Raw genomic sequence first — 16,176 nt, forward strand, 5'->3', positions numbered from 1 at the left:
CTAGAACTAGAAATACCATTTGACCCAGCCATCCCATTACTGGATATATACCCAAAGGATTATAAATCATGCTGCTATAAAGACACGTGCACACGTATGTTTATTACGGCACTATTCACAATAGCAAAGACTTGGAACCAACCCAAATGTCCAACAATGATAGACTGGATTAAGAAAATGTGGCACATATACACCATGAAATACTATGCAGCCATAAAAAATGATGAGTTCATGTCCTTTGTAGGGACATGGATGAAGCTGGAAACCATCATTCTCAGCAAACTATCACAAGGACAAAAAACCGAACACCACATGTTCTCACTCATAGGTGGGAATTGAACAATGAGAACACATGGACACAGGAAGTGGAACATCACACACCCAGGCCTGTTGTGGGGTGGGGGGAGGGGGGAGGGATAGCATTCAGAGATATACCTAATGTTAAATGACGAGTTAATGGGTGCAGCACACCAACATGACACATGTATACATATGTAACTAACCTGCACGTTGTGCACATGTACCCTAAAACTTAAAGTATAATAAAAAAAATAGTGTCAGGCAGGTATTTAGGAGTTTGAGGGAGAATAAAGAAAATAGGGGCCTGGAATGTTGTCTTGAGGAGTTGACAGTCTCCTCAGGGTATTTTTTTGGGCAGGAGGTAGCAAGCCGACAGGGAGGCAGCTGTTCAATCCAGATGACTTCCCATACAACACACTGACTCATGGTCTGGGTTTTACCAAACCCTGAGCATGCTTTCCCAAACCAAAATATTTCAGGAGAATTGCATTGTGCAGATGGTGGTTGGTTAAGGGCTTGAATTTTAGGAAATGATGTCTAAATTAAGGTTAAAAATTATTTAAGTAATTTTTTTTTCCTGAAAATTTGTTTGGGCTTAATGGCTATGTGCTATTGCTCAAATGCCAAATATTTTACCAGTAGAATTAAATTATTAAATTGAAGACACATAAAAAGACAGATTAGGAAGTAAGAGGAATAGGGAAGAATGAGAAAAATAGATGGTTCTAGGGGCATAATGAGCTTCTCATTTTATTGTCTTCATCTAGATCATCCTTTGGGCAAGAACCAGTTTTGAAGCGCTTAAAGAAGATAACTCCAGTTTCGCTTCAGTCATCAATCATGTGTGATTCTGTGTAGGCAAAAGACAATCTCAATATTCATTTGACTAACTAGGGCTTTGAGGGTGTCGATTCTTCTGTCATAAGACAGTTGACTCACAGGAAATAAAACAAGCTTTATACAGATAAGCTAAAGCTAGAAATGACTAGTGATCCAGGATATAAGAGAAGGAGGAGTTTATAAGTGAGAAAGCAAATCTGGGCTGGCTGGAAAGCAGAGGGTCTAACTACTTGGAGCAAAATCCACCAATTCAACAGTTTGTGAAAGCAACCTAGATCAGACAACTTCGTGGGAAAGAGTAGTTCTAAGAGGATCAGTGTTTGAAGGAAAAAAGAGCATGCTTCTCAGAATATTTGGGATCTCCAGGGAGAGCAGTTCAAATGAAAGCTCAGCAGAGTGGCTGCTAGCTCAAAGTAGAAAGCTTCAGAGCCCTAGGCATACAGGAAGTTTCAGAACAGAAGAGTAGTTTACACTACTCAAATTAAATTAAAAAGAACCTCTTCCAGGATGCACTGTAGCCTAGGCAAGATGAGAATATGATGCACCTTCCCTTCTGTTTAAGGTCTTCTTGGCAGTTCTTACTTGCTCTACCTTCCAAATTGCCAAAAGTTGAGGGCCATAGATTCAGTCCTGACTGTGTGATTTTGGGTTTGTTACGGAGTCTTAGTATCTTCATCTGGAAATGGGGATGATAATTATGTTTATTCTCACTTAGTGCTTGTGTGGATCCAATTAAATAAAATGTGTGAAAAAATGTATTAAATTCCTAACAATGTATTAGTAATATACTTCTCAATTTCATCTATATTAGCTCAAACAACTTGCAAAATAGGAATTATTATCTGCAATTCACAGATAAGGAATCAGAGTTTCAGGGACAGAAAGGGATTAACCCAAGATAATAATTAGAATAATACCATTGGAGAATCACTTACACATCTAGCACTATTCTTAGTGCTTTAGGAATGCTGTCTGATTTAGTTTGCAAAACGACCCAGGAATGATGAATTTTTCAGGATTTTTGAGGCAGTGTCAGGATCCAAAGGCTCTCTCAGGCTGGCAGCCCAAATACCAGCCTGGCCCTGACTTCCCTCACGGGCACATGTTGTAAGCTAAAATTTAAGCTCAAATCTCCTTATGTCAGTCTATTTCTATTATTTCAGTTGTCTGTTCTTGTTGTTATTTGTATATGTCTGTTCTTAAGAACATTTCTGCAAGAAGATTGGTTGCTTCTTTGATGCTGTCATAACATAGGAATCTTCAGGTTACATTGCAATGATTTTGGCTCCCCAATTCTACACATGTATGCAGTCAACAGATATGCAGTCTAATTATAGAACTCAACTTGTTCACCTCCAGCCTATAAGCTGATTCTTCTTGTCAATTTTCTCTAAAAGAACCCCAAGGCCAAAAGACTCTATTTCTCTAAAATATAATATATTCATTTGCAAACAATGAAATTTTAAAGGTTAAATAATTATATTCATTTGAAATTTTAAAATGGATTACTTTTTACAAATAATTGTGTTGGCAAGAATTATGAAACATTTCAAGGGAATATATAAATATATTGATTTATTTTATGAATAAATATGTGAGGATAAAGCAATGGAATTCATGCATATCAGCCCATAGATATTTATTGAATGTCCAAATGTGCCCAATATGATTCTAGGTGACAGTTTCACAGCATTGAACAAGAAAATAAATTCCCCATTTTATGGTGCTTATAGTCTAGTATGACAAGAAATTTTTTTAAAAAACAATGAGAATTCTAAACAGTGTAATAAACTTGAGAGTGTTAGGGACTGGTAGATCAGGCAAATGTTCTCTGATGAGGTGGCATTTGAGCTGTGACCTAAAACATACCAAGGAACCAGCTAAGGGGGGACAATAAGTATGAAGACCCAAACATCTGACCTATTTGAGAAGCAGAAAGAAGCCCCATGGGTTGATAGAGAGTGAGCTAGAAAATTGACACAAGGTAAGGTGAGAATGGCCTGCTCCTTAAGACCCATTTTGATTTTACTCTAAGTAAAATTGAAGCCATTGGAAGATCTTAACTAGGGGAGTAAAGAAATTACATTTCCATTTTTAGAAGACTGGCTGTTCCATCAGGTAGAGACTGAGCAGGGACAAGAATAGAAACAGACTCACAAGGACTTGCCTGCTGGTGCAGGTGAGAGTTCACAGTGGCTTGGAATTGAAGGACAGTGGTGGGGATGGAAAGAGGTGGTGAAATTCAGAATATGTTTTCAACCTACAACTTACAGGACTTGATGATGGATTTAATGTAAGGTTAGAGAAAAAGAAGAATCAAGAAGGCATTATGGTTTGGGGATTTGAGTAACTAAGTGGATGGTGGTGTGCTTTATGGAGATAGATATCATGGGGGAATAAAATATTTGGGGGGACAAAAGTAAAGATTTAAGAACTCAGGTTCTCGCCATCTTAAAATTTTTAAGATAACCTCCTAAACAAGCGAGTGGTGTTATCTGGTAGCCAGTTGAATATGGAAGTAGAAAGCTCTGTGGAAAAATGAGAGCAAGAGTTACACATTTTGAAAACAAAGGCTTATAAATATTACCTAAAGCTGTGGGCCTTGGAATTGCTTAGAGGGAAAAGTAATTTGCACTGGGATAAAACTGACATTCTAAATTTGAGCAAATTTTGACCTGGGAATACCCATATGCTCACACGGACTTCTGCCACCTTATCACTGTGGATAACAGCTGAGAATAATCTCTTTGTCACTGGTAGAGGTGATGGAGGAGTAAGGGACAGAGAACTTAAGCTTTGGGCTTTCTTCTACCAGAAATGCCACTGCAGGCAAGTCACTTAACCACTCAAAGATTTAGTTTCTTCCACTACAAAATAGGAATAACATTGCCTTTGCCAACCACAAAAGCTCAAATAAGAAGCATTTGGGGGAAAGACTGTTTTGTACAATAGAAATGTAAGAGAACTTATCTGTAATCTTTAATTGCACTCCATTAGGTCTCTTCATGTCCCCATGGCATGGTCCCCAAGTGACTTAAGATACATTTGGATGCCATCTGCTCAACAAGAAGACTGACTGACAAATTTCAACCACACAGACAGCAACATCAGGGGACCTCTCTCTCTCCCAACCCTGGTGGCTTTTGATTTTACAGAAAGCAAAAGCATCTGATAAACAAAGCCCTGAGGTAGTCCTGATTCCTCAATTACCCCTAAGTAGCAACAGATGCTGCACAGAGGGACTTGCTTCAGTGACCAATGCTCTCAGTAATTAGACAATGGAGGGAGAAAGTAATTAGGTAAACCACACAGAAGTAGAAATAAACTGTATGGGATATGTTGGTCATGGATGAAAGACAAATTAAAAAAAAGTATAAAGGAAACATCTAGGAAAAAATAACTAATAAATATTTTGCTTAATCCATGTTGAATAATCAATTTAAGCCTGTGAAGTTAAACCTGATTAAAGATATCCCTTAATTAAAAAGTTCCTACAATGTATTACTTAGAAAGAAACATGACAAGAAGAATAGATCTATTTTATGTCAACAGCAGTTCAGTTAAATGATATAGTCCTGGCAAGGAGAAGTGGGAGAGAAAAGTTTGAGGTCTTATATACTTCTCATTTATTAATTGATGTATCATATCTCATATCTGCAGGGTGCGCCAAATGTGAATTTAAACCAGTGTCACTAAGAACAGGCTACAATCCAACTGCAGAACATGCTAAATCTTGGTCACCAGAAAACCACTACCCACCTGACAGATGTGTAAAGAAGCTCTAATTGGTTCATTTTCTCTTCTTTCAATTAAATAACTATATCAGAAGTACAAAAACCTCATGTAGGCCTTAGATGACCTTTTATTGCTGTTCTCTTTCCCATTCCTGTACTTTTAATCATAGACCACAAAGAACATGGCCTTTGGAATTAAAATCCAGATTGCTCTACATTCTAGATATAGGCCTTCACACAAGTGAATGAACTTGTCTGTGAAACATAGGTAATGGGAAGCAGCTGTTGAGCCTGTAATAGGAACAAAGGAGAAAATGTCAAAAGTGTTTAATGCCTTGTGCTTAGAAGGTGTTCAGCAAGTGATGGCAATTACTATGCACAAAAGTACAGTGGCTAGACTCCCTGCTCAAGGAAGTTTTGAGTGTGATAAAGTGATTTATTCAAGGAAGTATTAATCATAAGTTAACCAGCCACTAATGCTAACTCATTTAATCATCACAAGAACTTTATAAGGTAAATAGTAATATCCTTCCCATTTTCCAGATAGGAAATAGAGATTCAGAAACATTGGGCTATTTTTCTAACGCCTTACAGCTATAGAGTAGCAAAGATAAGATTCAAACACTAGCAAGTTGGCATCATACTCCTAGTTCTTAGTTGGAAGCTATATTGCCTCCCTACTTAGGCTGTTTCAGCCTGGAATGCAAATCCATTTCTATTTGTTGTCTTTATTTTTGTTGTTGAGTTGTTGGTGAATGCCTGTTCTGAAAAATATCTCCTCAAAAGTACTGCTAGTTATCTGATGCTCTCAAAATTGACATAGCTCAAAGAAAGCCTCAATGGGAAAATTATTGTCTATATAAGTAGGCAATTAGAGGCACAGCCTGCCTAAAAAATCCTCCCTGTCCAGCTCAGCATGGCCTGAGCCTCCTCTGAGTTTCATCTAGCACAGCCCCAGAGGCAGTAAGACTCAATACTTCATGATACCTACATATAATTTGGTGGCAATAAAGATGTTTAAAGACTTGTGTTCATTTAGAATTTTAAAATGAGTCTCTGATATACATGCAACAATTATAGAATATTGCAAGAGAATTTCTAGAGCTTTAATTTATTTTACAGTGGAATTATAAGCAATAAAGAGAGAAATGTAAATGAGCATTAAATGCATGACCTTGGAAAATGAGCTCCAGGATTTCATGTATTTTTCTATTTCTTTTTTCTGAATTCTCTCATGTTCCTCCTAAACCAACTGAAATCCTGCTCATTCTTTTAAGACTTGGTCCAAATGCCTCTTCCTCTGAGATGCTGTTTTTGATGCCATTGTTACAATGAATTATACTTGCTCAGTGCTTCCATAGTTTTTGGTTTATGCCTTTATTTTGCCCTTACCACAATCTGCCTGACATTATTAAAGTTGTTTATCCTCATCACCTCCTGAAAACTCCTAGGAAGTACAAATCAGTGAGGAGGGGGATATTGCCTGATGGTTAAAAGCAGGAGCCTCCAAATCAGACAAAACTCAGCTTAGATCCTGACTCCATCATTCAACTTCTGTAAGATCTTTAGAACGCAGACCTTTGAGAATCTAGGATTCTTAATCTGTCCAGTAATGATAATATGGGAGAGATATTATAGTATGAACTCAGACTCCTGGGTTCAAATCTTAGGCTCACTACTTTACCGGTTTAATTCTAAGTTTTCTTACATAGAAATCAGGGATGATAAAAGAGCAATTCATCGTAATGAAATGATAAGAAGTAATTAATATATGTAAATTATTTAGAACAGCATATGGCAAACAAGTAAGCAATCAATAAGAGTTACTTTTAATATTATTATCCTGTAGAGTTGTGGTGAGAAATTCATGACATGCTGTTTGTAAAGTTAAGCTCGTAATAGATGCTGAAAAAATGGTAGTTGTTGCTGTGTCCTCCTAGGTCTTTGAACAATGACTTGTCATTAGAAGGTGCCCAGAAAATGGTAGTTCAGGGAAATTCAATGTTTTATAAGGGATGTGTTACACTATAAGAAGCAAGAAGGCTAGGTGTGGTGGCTCATGCCTGTACTCCCAGCACTTTGGAAGGCTGAGGTGGTAGATTCACTGGAGCCCAAGAGTTCAAGACCAACCTGGGCAACATAGTGAGAACCCCCTCTCTACAAAAAATAAAAATGAAAAAACTAGCCAGGCATGGTCATGTGCACCTGTGGTCCTAGCTACTTGGGAAGCTGCTGGTGGAAGGATTGCTTCAGCCCAGGAGTTGGAGGCTGCAGTGAGCTATGATTATGCCACTGTGCTCTAGTCTGGGTGACCGAGTGAAACCTTATCTAAAAAGAAAGAAACAAACAAAAAACAAAAAACAGAATCAAGAGAACGGATGGCAATCAACTTATAATGAGGCAGCAAAATATAAAATAAGGCAAGCACAGGCTTTGTTTAATTCTTAGCCGTTGGTTCTCTTATTGCATCCTATGTGGTGAAGTAAGAGTTTTATCAATAGGATAAATGCAAAAATATACCTCTGTGCTTGGTATTCCCTTCAGCTAGCATGCCATGTAGAAGGCGAAAATACTAAAGAAGATATCCTAAAACCCTCCATTCTCCCACTGGAGTTTTAAAAAAGTCAGAGCTCTATAATCATTTATAGAACACAGACCAGCAAGAGAGTAGGATTGTGAACATAGAAGATAATTCATAAGTTGGGCCTCTTATGATTTTTCCTTTTAGAAAAACATATAAAACAATGCCTGATTTATAGCAATTCATAAAGTATGAATGGACCTGACATTCAGGTTAATGAAGGCCCCTGCAAGTTGTAAATGCTCTGTCTGTAAAGCGATGAGACATTTTCTTGTGCAGATTGTCAGTTGGGGCACATTTCTATACATTTTTAAATACCGAGCACAGAAAACTGATCACATGATTTTATCTTTTTTTTTCCCCTAAATGGGCTACTAAAATACAGTACCTGCATATATAAAATCCAAAATCAGTTCACATTATTTAATACATGACCTAACAGACAAAGTATTTAGAATCAGCTCTCTCCTGGACAAAGCCTTAACCACCAAAGAGGATAAGCACTCCTTATTTATAGCCACTATAATATTTGAATTAACCTACGTAAGGACCTCTTGTCATTGTACCAGGACATATTGTTGTGAAAAAACTGAATTTTAATCATTAAACTCCAGGACGGTACACATCATTTACCTGGTACAGATGTATACTGAATTGCATATCCACATGACACTTTTTACAATCATCTGCTTCCATAGAAAAAAAACAGACCTTCTACAAGTGGTGGCTTACTGAGTGAATATGAAGTTAATTTCCTATTAAAAAAAAAACCTTTATGTATTTTTTATGTACTTACCACTCTTCCCAAAGGATCAGGATGTAGATTAATCAGGAATCCTATTTGAGGAGAATACTGTTTTCATTTTCCTTCTAGAAATACAAGATGGCGGGCCTTTCTATATGTAGCTTGTATAATAAATAATTATTTATTGTGTGTCTTTTTTGTATGTTCTGAATTTGGAGCTTTCATCTTGTTCCAAACACAAACCATCTGCTCATACAGCTCTCCTACTCTAGAATGTAACTTCCCCTTTCCTCTAATTATTCTAATCCTGTTTCCTTTCTTCAAAAATTGGCTTTAGTCAGTCTTCCTTAGTTAGCCTCAGTGACTACTCTTTCTCATAAAATTTTTATGCAATCCCTAATATTCTTAGATACCCTAGGAAATAGTTTAGCTGTTAACTGTTTTTTTAATGATTTCAAGAGTAGTAGTTTAATTTCTCTAATTCTATTTAGAGTTAATTAAAGGCAAAAAGTAGAATTTTACTTAAGATATGCCATTTTTCTTCTTCAGTGCATTCAGGTTATTTATTAAAAACAACAACACTTGATTATGAAATTTACATGTGTACATTGCAAAGACCTTACAAGATATAGAAGAGCATAACAAAGGAAATAAAAATTCTACCAACTGGTGAGAACCATGACTGAAGATACACACACCTTCCAATCTTGTTATCTTGCACACACAGACACAGATAGTTAAACAAAGGCCATATTGTGCATATTATCCTGCTTTAAAAACTTTCATATTCTTTTGTGTGATGAAATATCCTTCTGTTAAATGATTTTTAATGACTGATTAATATCCTATCTTATGAATGTATGTTTCACTCTAAAAATTAAATAATAACTTATATTCATCAACTCTGAGTTGGGGATGAAATACAGTGGCTTTTACTTTCTTTCATCCCTCCTGAATTTGACATAGAAGAAAAGCCAGGGAATGAGATGGTGAAACAGGAAAAAGAGGGTTAAATATGTCTAAAAATGTATGATGGATGGCCACATTCTAGATATAATTGTGATGTGTTTCTACATTGCCTATTATTTATTTTTGTGATAATTTTTGCTATATTAATATAAAATTATACCAGCTAATGTAGATTTACCCATTTTAGAGAAAACCAAGAAATAAAGGCTCTGTTAAACAATTTGAATCACAGGTTACTCCTATTTTATGTGCTAGTGAAACCTATGGTGAAGGAGTCAGCACATTTTAAATTTAAGAGAAAAAAACTTTTCCAAAGAAAATTATTCTATACATAATACATGGATTCTTAAAATAAAACAGCTCCACAAAAGGCAAAAGATCTAACAATCAGTTGGCTTCAAATCCCATGTCTCTCCATCCTTTACTCACTAGATGTTCAGCAGCATCCAATCACCAGGCCTGATCCCATTATTCAGATAGCTGCAGCTTAGGTAAGGGTGAAAGTGAGGGGACAATACAAGAAGTATGAGAATGAGATCTCACTAGCTCAGCATCTAGTCTATCCTGCAATTGTCCTACTCTGATCTTGGGATTCCAGTAGCCCAGCAAATGGTCCTCCACTCTCTTGCCATTTTCACTGTGGCTTTTTTTTTCTTACCTTGAAACCAGAACAACGTATAACTTGGTTTCATTCCTGGTCAAATCACTAACCTAATTTACTACCCTTCGATCCCAGTATTCCCATTATAAGAACCCTATTATGTGTCATTTCAGTGTCTAGTATAGCTTGTCCCCTCCTACTTGGAAAGTCACCCAATTCTTAGGCTCAATATGGACAATATCCAAATTAGTATCTATACCCTGCATAAGCACATAGAGGTCTTCTTTGAAAACTATATCTAAAGTAGTCTCTCTTTCGCCCAAGTCAAGTGCCTCTCCCCTAGATATGTTCTATCCAGTGGCCTAGTCTTTCTGTCTACATAGAACTTAACACCATCTGAAATGATTTTATATACAGGCTTTCTATGCCTCTCCCAATATAATTTAGATGAATAAATGACCTGTGCTTATTAATGCTTTCACTCTAGCTTCCAAGCCCCCATTCCTAACATAATCAACCCCAAAGCTTGTTGACATGTACAAAATGTATATTTTATTGTACCCCATATCTGGTCATTTGGCTTGCATTGAGTATTAGCCATCAAGGAATTAATTTCAAGAACGTTACTTCAGAGCGTCAAGGAAAGAACACAAGGAACACATATGCAAACATATGCATGCCATTCTTTCCTATGTATTTAATAGGTATTAGCGTCTATTGTTTTGGATTTATAGTATATGTGGTGTACATATAAAAATATGAAGACATATTCTCATAAGCATTCTATTGACTCTAGACATAATAAGTGGAGGCGAATAATTAACAGGAGAAAAACCTTAAAGTAGTTCATAGAAATGTATTTTATATACTTGTCAAGATTAGTCTTCTTTATACATTTTCCACAATTGTTTCTATAAAGAAATGTTCTTAGTTTTTAAGAAATGATCCCTCTTTGTAAATGTCAGCTTTATTGAAATCAAAACAATTTTATTAAACCATAAACAAACTCAGTGTTCTCTTAGGTTTTTAATTATTTCTTTCTTTGTGAAAATAAAAAGAGTATTAACACAAAGAAACAAAATATGAGGAAACAGAGTTGCAGTTGTAGGGGTGAATTATTTAATTTAAATGCAGTCAACCATTAGAAATACAGTTAACAATGGACAAGAGATACTCAGTTTTTCAGTACATGCTTATCTTGTGCTCCAGACACTTTTAGCCAATTAGCTTGCTCAATTGACTAAGTACCTCCTACCTTACTTATTTGAATAAGTAAGGAACTTCAGCAGAGGAATTCAATAAGCAGAAGAACTTCAGCAAGACATAATTATTATATAGCAGCACACAAACAAAGCAGACGCAAATCCTTGATGGAAAATAACTTATACAAAGTAATATGGCACCTAGCAAATTGATTGGTGTGGCTGTTTTCCTAATTTAGAAAGCAAGGTCATTGAAATTCCTAAATAATTTGAATACTTTGGTTAAGAGTAGAGAGTCAAATATCAAAGATTTAGTTAAAATTAGATGAAAAAGCCCTCTTCCTTACTGAATTTCTTTTTCCTAGAATTTGTTCTTTTTTTACTTCTGATTAAATAAATATGCACACCCTTAAACATGATAAAAATATTTAAGAAGCTATTATTCTTTCATTGGGAAATGAATAGGAGTTACTCACACAATAATAGGTGACGTTGGAGGATTTGTGGAATTAAAAAATCTCAAAGAAAAAAATGACAAAAAGGGACAGTAAAACATCCAAGGGTTTATCTGTAATAGCTTTGAAAGAGTAGTTTTTAAAAAATTCTTCAAGAAATGGTGTAGTTGAAGATCTTAAAGTGCTAAGGAACCTAACAGTTTGGGGACTGTGTCTTCTAGGATCAACAACACAGTTCCATGATGACTTGAAATAGTATTTTTTTAGTAAACTTGTGTTCGCTCATCAAGCATTTCTTGCCATTTGACAAGATAAAATTATCTGTTGTTGTTTCTTAGTATATTTTAAAAATAAATATAAAAAAAGAAATTGAAGTTTTTTTATACTGGAAGAACATTATTATGAATAAATTCTTGCAGCTGCTAATCTCTTAATTCTTGATTCAAATCCGGAAATATAAGTGATGATGGTGTTGTTACTGAAATTTACTTGGCTTTCTAAACAAACAGCATAGTTAGGTCTTTGAACAAGATAGATTCTCTTAATTGCACTAGAAGACAGGTTTTTGGTTCAAGTATGCCATTTCTTGAAGGCTGGCCACCACATTTGCCTGACAATTGCCACCCTAATTGCTTCTGTTGCTTCAGATTCCCTCTTTCTCCAGCAGGCAAACAAGAAAGCTTTATTTGTGCTTGGAAATATATCAAATCACTCTAATGAAACTTCAGTTTTCAGAAGTGCTGTCAAAAAGGTAAAAAGTGAGTTTCTTCTCTTAAAAATGAAAGATGGACAGATGAAAGCTCAAGTTGTACGAGTGAAGAGTGCCTAGCCTTTCTTTTGCTCTTCAGCTCCATTTCCTAAAACACATTCTTTTTATATCTGATACAATCTGAAAACTCTCTAGAGAGAGAGGGAGAAAAAAATAATAGCCTCATTTTTGATACTATAAAATTTTCTTGAGTTTTTCACATTTCTGCCTGTTTCTGAATACCTGGAAAAATTTTAAAATCTTTAATATTTAATTTATAGCATATTTTTAGCTATATTTTTAAAAAATAATGTTCAAAAAATGAATTACATACCAATTATGGTCTCAATAAGTCATATTTTAAAATAAAATGTTTTTAGCAAAAAATATAAATTTAAAACATAATAAAAATGCATGTTCCTAAAATACTTAGAAATTCCAACCACTAAAACCCAGTATAGAGTATATATATATATATCTCAATTTGCTCCCAAAACTTTAGTATATATATTAATATGTAAAGATTTTGATACTATAATACTATATGTGGTCTCTGTATATGAAATTGAATATGTGCATGTATTAGTCTATAAAACTTAGTTTAAAATAAAATGTAAAAATACTACTGTCTTTACGAAATATTTCAGAACCATGACAGGAAAAAAAAAAAAAGACCAGTCTATATAGTTCATATGAACCACATTTTTACCTTAAGTACCTCTTTGTAGCTAATTTCCTAATGGTATTTTTGCAGTCATACTTAATTCACATATAAAGTAGTTTCCACTCATTAGTTAAGTAGTGGACTGGTCTCAGAATGCACACTTTTAATTCATCCTTGGACAAAGTTACAAATTTTTACATGTGACAGATATTTAGAGTTGCTTAAACAAGTCAAAGCTTGATTGAAAGTTAAATTCTCAAATGTCACTGGCATTTTCACAAAAATCAATATGGAAGAGTCAGGGAATGTTCTTGAATATGAGAGAAATGGGCAAGAATCCTGGAAATGCCATAAAGAACACAAAGAGAAATTACAGGTGGCCAGTCTCCAGCCCAGGTATAGAAAATTAGACAAACAGAGTTGCAGGAATGCTGGTTAGCAACAAAATGCAGTTACTATGTTAGAATGAGTGCTGGGCATGGAATGTGCGATCAGCAGACCTGGTTGAGAGGCAAAACTATCGTCACTGAACCCTGTATCCTTGGGCAGCAAGTTAATTCCTATAAATTTGGAGAAAATAACACCTACCTTATAGAACAATTTTAAAAATAGAACAATGTTCATAAAAATTTGTCAAATATGTACTGATGTAAGCAATCTACATATACTTTGCAAACTACTACACAAATTCTTATATTTATTGATATAAATAAGATGGAATTTCTTACCAAGGATGAATTCCAACTGCGGTTCATTTGGAGTCTTCTGGATACCTATAAATAATAGGAGCAAATTCAGATTTTTAAAAAATTGAATTATCAAGAATATGTCAATATATATTGCTATGCTTCATTGTGACCAGAATGAATAAAGACAGTATTTGGCAGAATGAATAAACTTGGTTTATCAGGGTTATAAATAATCAGTTCTCAGGGCAGGGCATAATATTTGTTGCAGAACTAGATGTGACTTAAGATTTGATTGGTCATTTTATCTGTATGGTTATAAAGAAACCAAGGAATGTTTTTGTAAGCCATGGCAAACATAAAACATATTTTACAACTGTGTTTATCTCTTTTGGATGCAATGTAGACAGAAGTGGATCCTTCATAAAGAACCCCCTTACCAAAATACTCTCTTAAATGGATTTTTTTTTCCAAGCCACTCTAACCTGCTGTAAGCAGTAAATCAGTAACAAAAGAGGTATCTTCAGCTAGGTTATGATGGACATTGTAGTGCTGGTTATTCTGCTAATTTATTAATAGCTCAAACCAACGTTTTGTAAAATGTTTCCATTCCTTTGGTCAGCAATGTTTAAAAAATATAACAAGACGGCTAAATAATTTAAGATGAGCTAGGAGTGAAAGTGAGTCTGGGGACAAAGGTACAGAAATGGAACCATCTAACAGCTAGAAGGTAGAGTGATCACATTGTGGGAAGTGATATGGGTAGATGCCTAAAATCCACACACAGTGTAGCAGCTTCCTAAACAAGAGTGGATGACTGGATGTATGAACGGGAGGCCATTTGTTACAACTCAAGGGTGGCCAAAGAAGAAAAACTAACATGTATGAAAAAGTAAACTATTTGGCCATAAATGAAAGAATATTATACAAATCCTTTCCTTGCTTATTTTTGCTGGTGCATTCATCAGATACTATTTAAATTTACTGGCATTTGGTCACTAATATATTTTAAGAATCACCTTTTTGTATAAAAATTAACTGCTTTTTATTCACAGTTATTTATTATTTATTTTTGCACAGTAACTGTATATTTTTTCTCCTGCTGACATTTAGCAATTGCTTTGGTTAACAATTTTAGATTTTTCAAGACAGGTTAAAGTGACAATCATTAGGTAGGTTTTTGTGAACTTGAAATGTCTGGGTTTTGGCCGGGCGCGGTGGCTCACGCCTGTAATCCCAGCACTTTGGGAGGCCGAGGCGGGAGGATCACGAGGTCAGGAGATCGAGACCATCCTGGCTAACATGGTGAAACCCCGTCTCTACTAAAAAATAGAAAAAATTAGCCGGGCGTGGTGGCGGGCGCCTGTAGTCCCAGCTACGCGGGAGGCTGAGGCAGGAGAATGGCGTGAACCCGGGAGGCGGAGCTTGCAGTGAGCCGAGATCGCGCCACTGCACTCCAGCCTGGGCGACAGAGCGAGACTCCGTCTCAAAAAAAAAAAAAAAAAAAAGAAATGTCTGGGTTTTTTTAAAAGGTCATTAACAATTAACTCTGCTTTAAACATTGACAATCAGATTTCTCAAAAACGCATCCAACCAATACAATTTTCTAGAGATTAGCTTTATAATGTAAATTAAAAGAGAAGGTTAGACATATATTTGCCAGTGTTAAATAATTGAACTACAGGAATCTTCTGAAAAGAAAGGAAAAAGGCATAAAAGGCATAATTCATGCTAAACAATAAAACCGAAACCCTAGAATTTTAAATACAAAAGAAAACATACAATTCTTCCAATGATTTTATTTACTTGAGTAATACAAAACCAATTTTAATGTTCAAATGCAAACTTGGCCAAATCTCCACTGGCTCTATATTTGTGGCCTAGTGCTCTCTGGTATGGCAGTGACAGTCGAAATTTCTAGTGCAACAATTTTTTTCTTAATGCTTTCAACTTAAGTACCTTTTGGGTTTAAAGAGAGAATTTCTACAGTATAAAAAAATTCCCATATAAGATTATATAAATACCAGTTATTCTTAGAAAGTATTAGTGTCTAGAAGGTATACTTAAAAAGTATTCATTAGGCTCTTAATATATATTCGAGATATTTAATCTTGTTATTTGATATTTAACCATTTCATGGACTGTCATCTATCTTACCCAAGATAAAAGATGAGAGGCATATCATACACTCATGCCACCAAGGTAAATAGTGCAAAGGAAAAATACCTTGGTAATTTCATGCCATTTATTAGAACCGAAGTCCCTATGAATCTATGAATGCATGTATGTATGTGTATGTTTCATCGACCCAATTTGCATCTTTAGATGCAAAAACAGGGAGGGATACACACATACTTACTTGTGAACTGACAGTCCCCGGGATCATTGGCCTGGGCTGTAGGAAGAAAGTGCTGCCCTTCTTCTGATGCCCCTTCCTCTTTAATTTCCATGATCAACCTTCACAGTTTTAAAATTTTCCAAATTTTCTTGTCCAAATGTCAGTTCTAGTGATTTCTGGTTTAATGTAGATGTATCTTCACCCTAAAGATCTGATATCCCACTCTGAAATTCTGTACCTAGGAAACATCAAAAGTTAAAATTTCAGTCATATTGGAGTTCAGTATAAAGCTAAAAAGTAAAGGTAGGTAGAG

At 35.3% G+C, this 16,176-nt stretch overlaps 1 protein-coding gene and 1 long non-coding RNA gene across 5 annotated transcripts in view; one reads left to right on the forward strand and one right to left on the reverse strand.

The window, feature by feature from the left end:
- INPP4B (inositol polyphosphate-4-phosphatase type II B) overlaps positions 1 to 16,176 on the reverse strand; it is an 809,117-nt gene that overhangs the window by 387,076 nt on the left and 405,865 nt on the right. For all 4 annotated transcript variants that reach the window (XR_008679096.2, XM_055384744.2, XM_019025935.4 and 1 more), the window contains 2 exons: positions 15,885 to 16,101; positions 13,568 to 13,612 (listed from right to left, as the gene is read on the reverse strand). Coding sequence is in view for 3 of the 4 variants with exons in the window: in XM_055384744.2 (XP_055240719.1) it covers positions 13,568 to 13,612; positions 15,885 to 15,975 (136 nt within the window). In the remaining variant the exon portion in view is untranslated. The remainder of the gene's footprint in view (positions 1 to 13,567; positions 13,613 to 15,884; positions 16,102 to 16,176) is intronic.
- On the forward strand, positions 1,080 to 4,923 carry LOC129533070 (uncharacterized). The gene is made up of 3 exons (XR_008679097.2): positions 1,080 to 1,154; positions 4,138 to 4,328; positions 4,801 to 4,923. It is a non-coding gene; the product is annotated as an uncharacterized lncRNA (long non-coding RNA).

Source organism: Gorilla gorilla, chromosome 3, assembly GCF_029281585.2.
Source record: "Gorilla gorilla gorilla isolate KB3781 chromosome 3, NHGRI_mGorGor1-v2.1_pri, whole genome shotgun sequence".
NCBI lineage: Eukaryota > Metazoa > Chordata > Mammalia > Primates > Hominidae > Gorilla > Gorilla gorilla.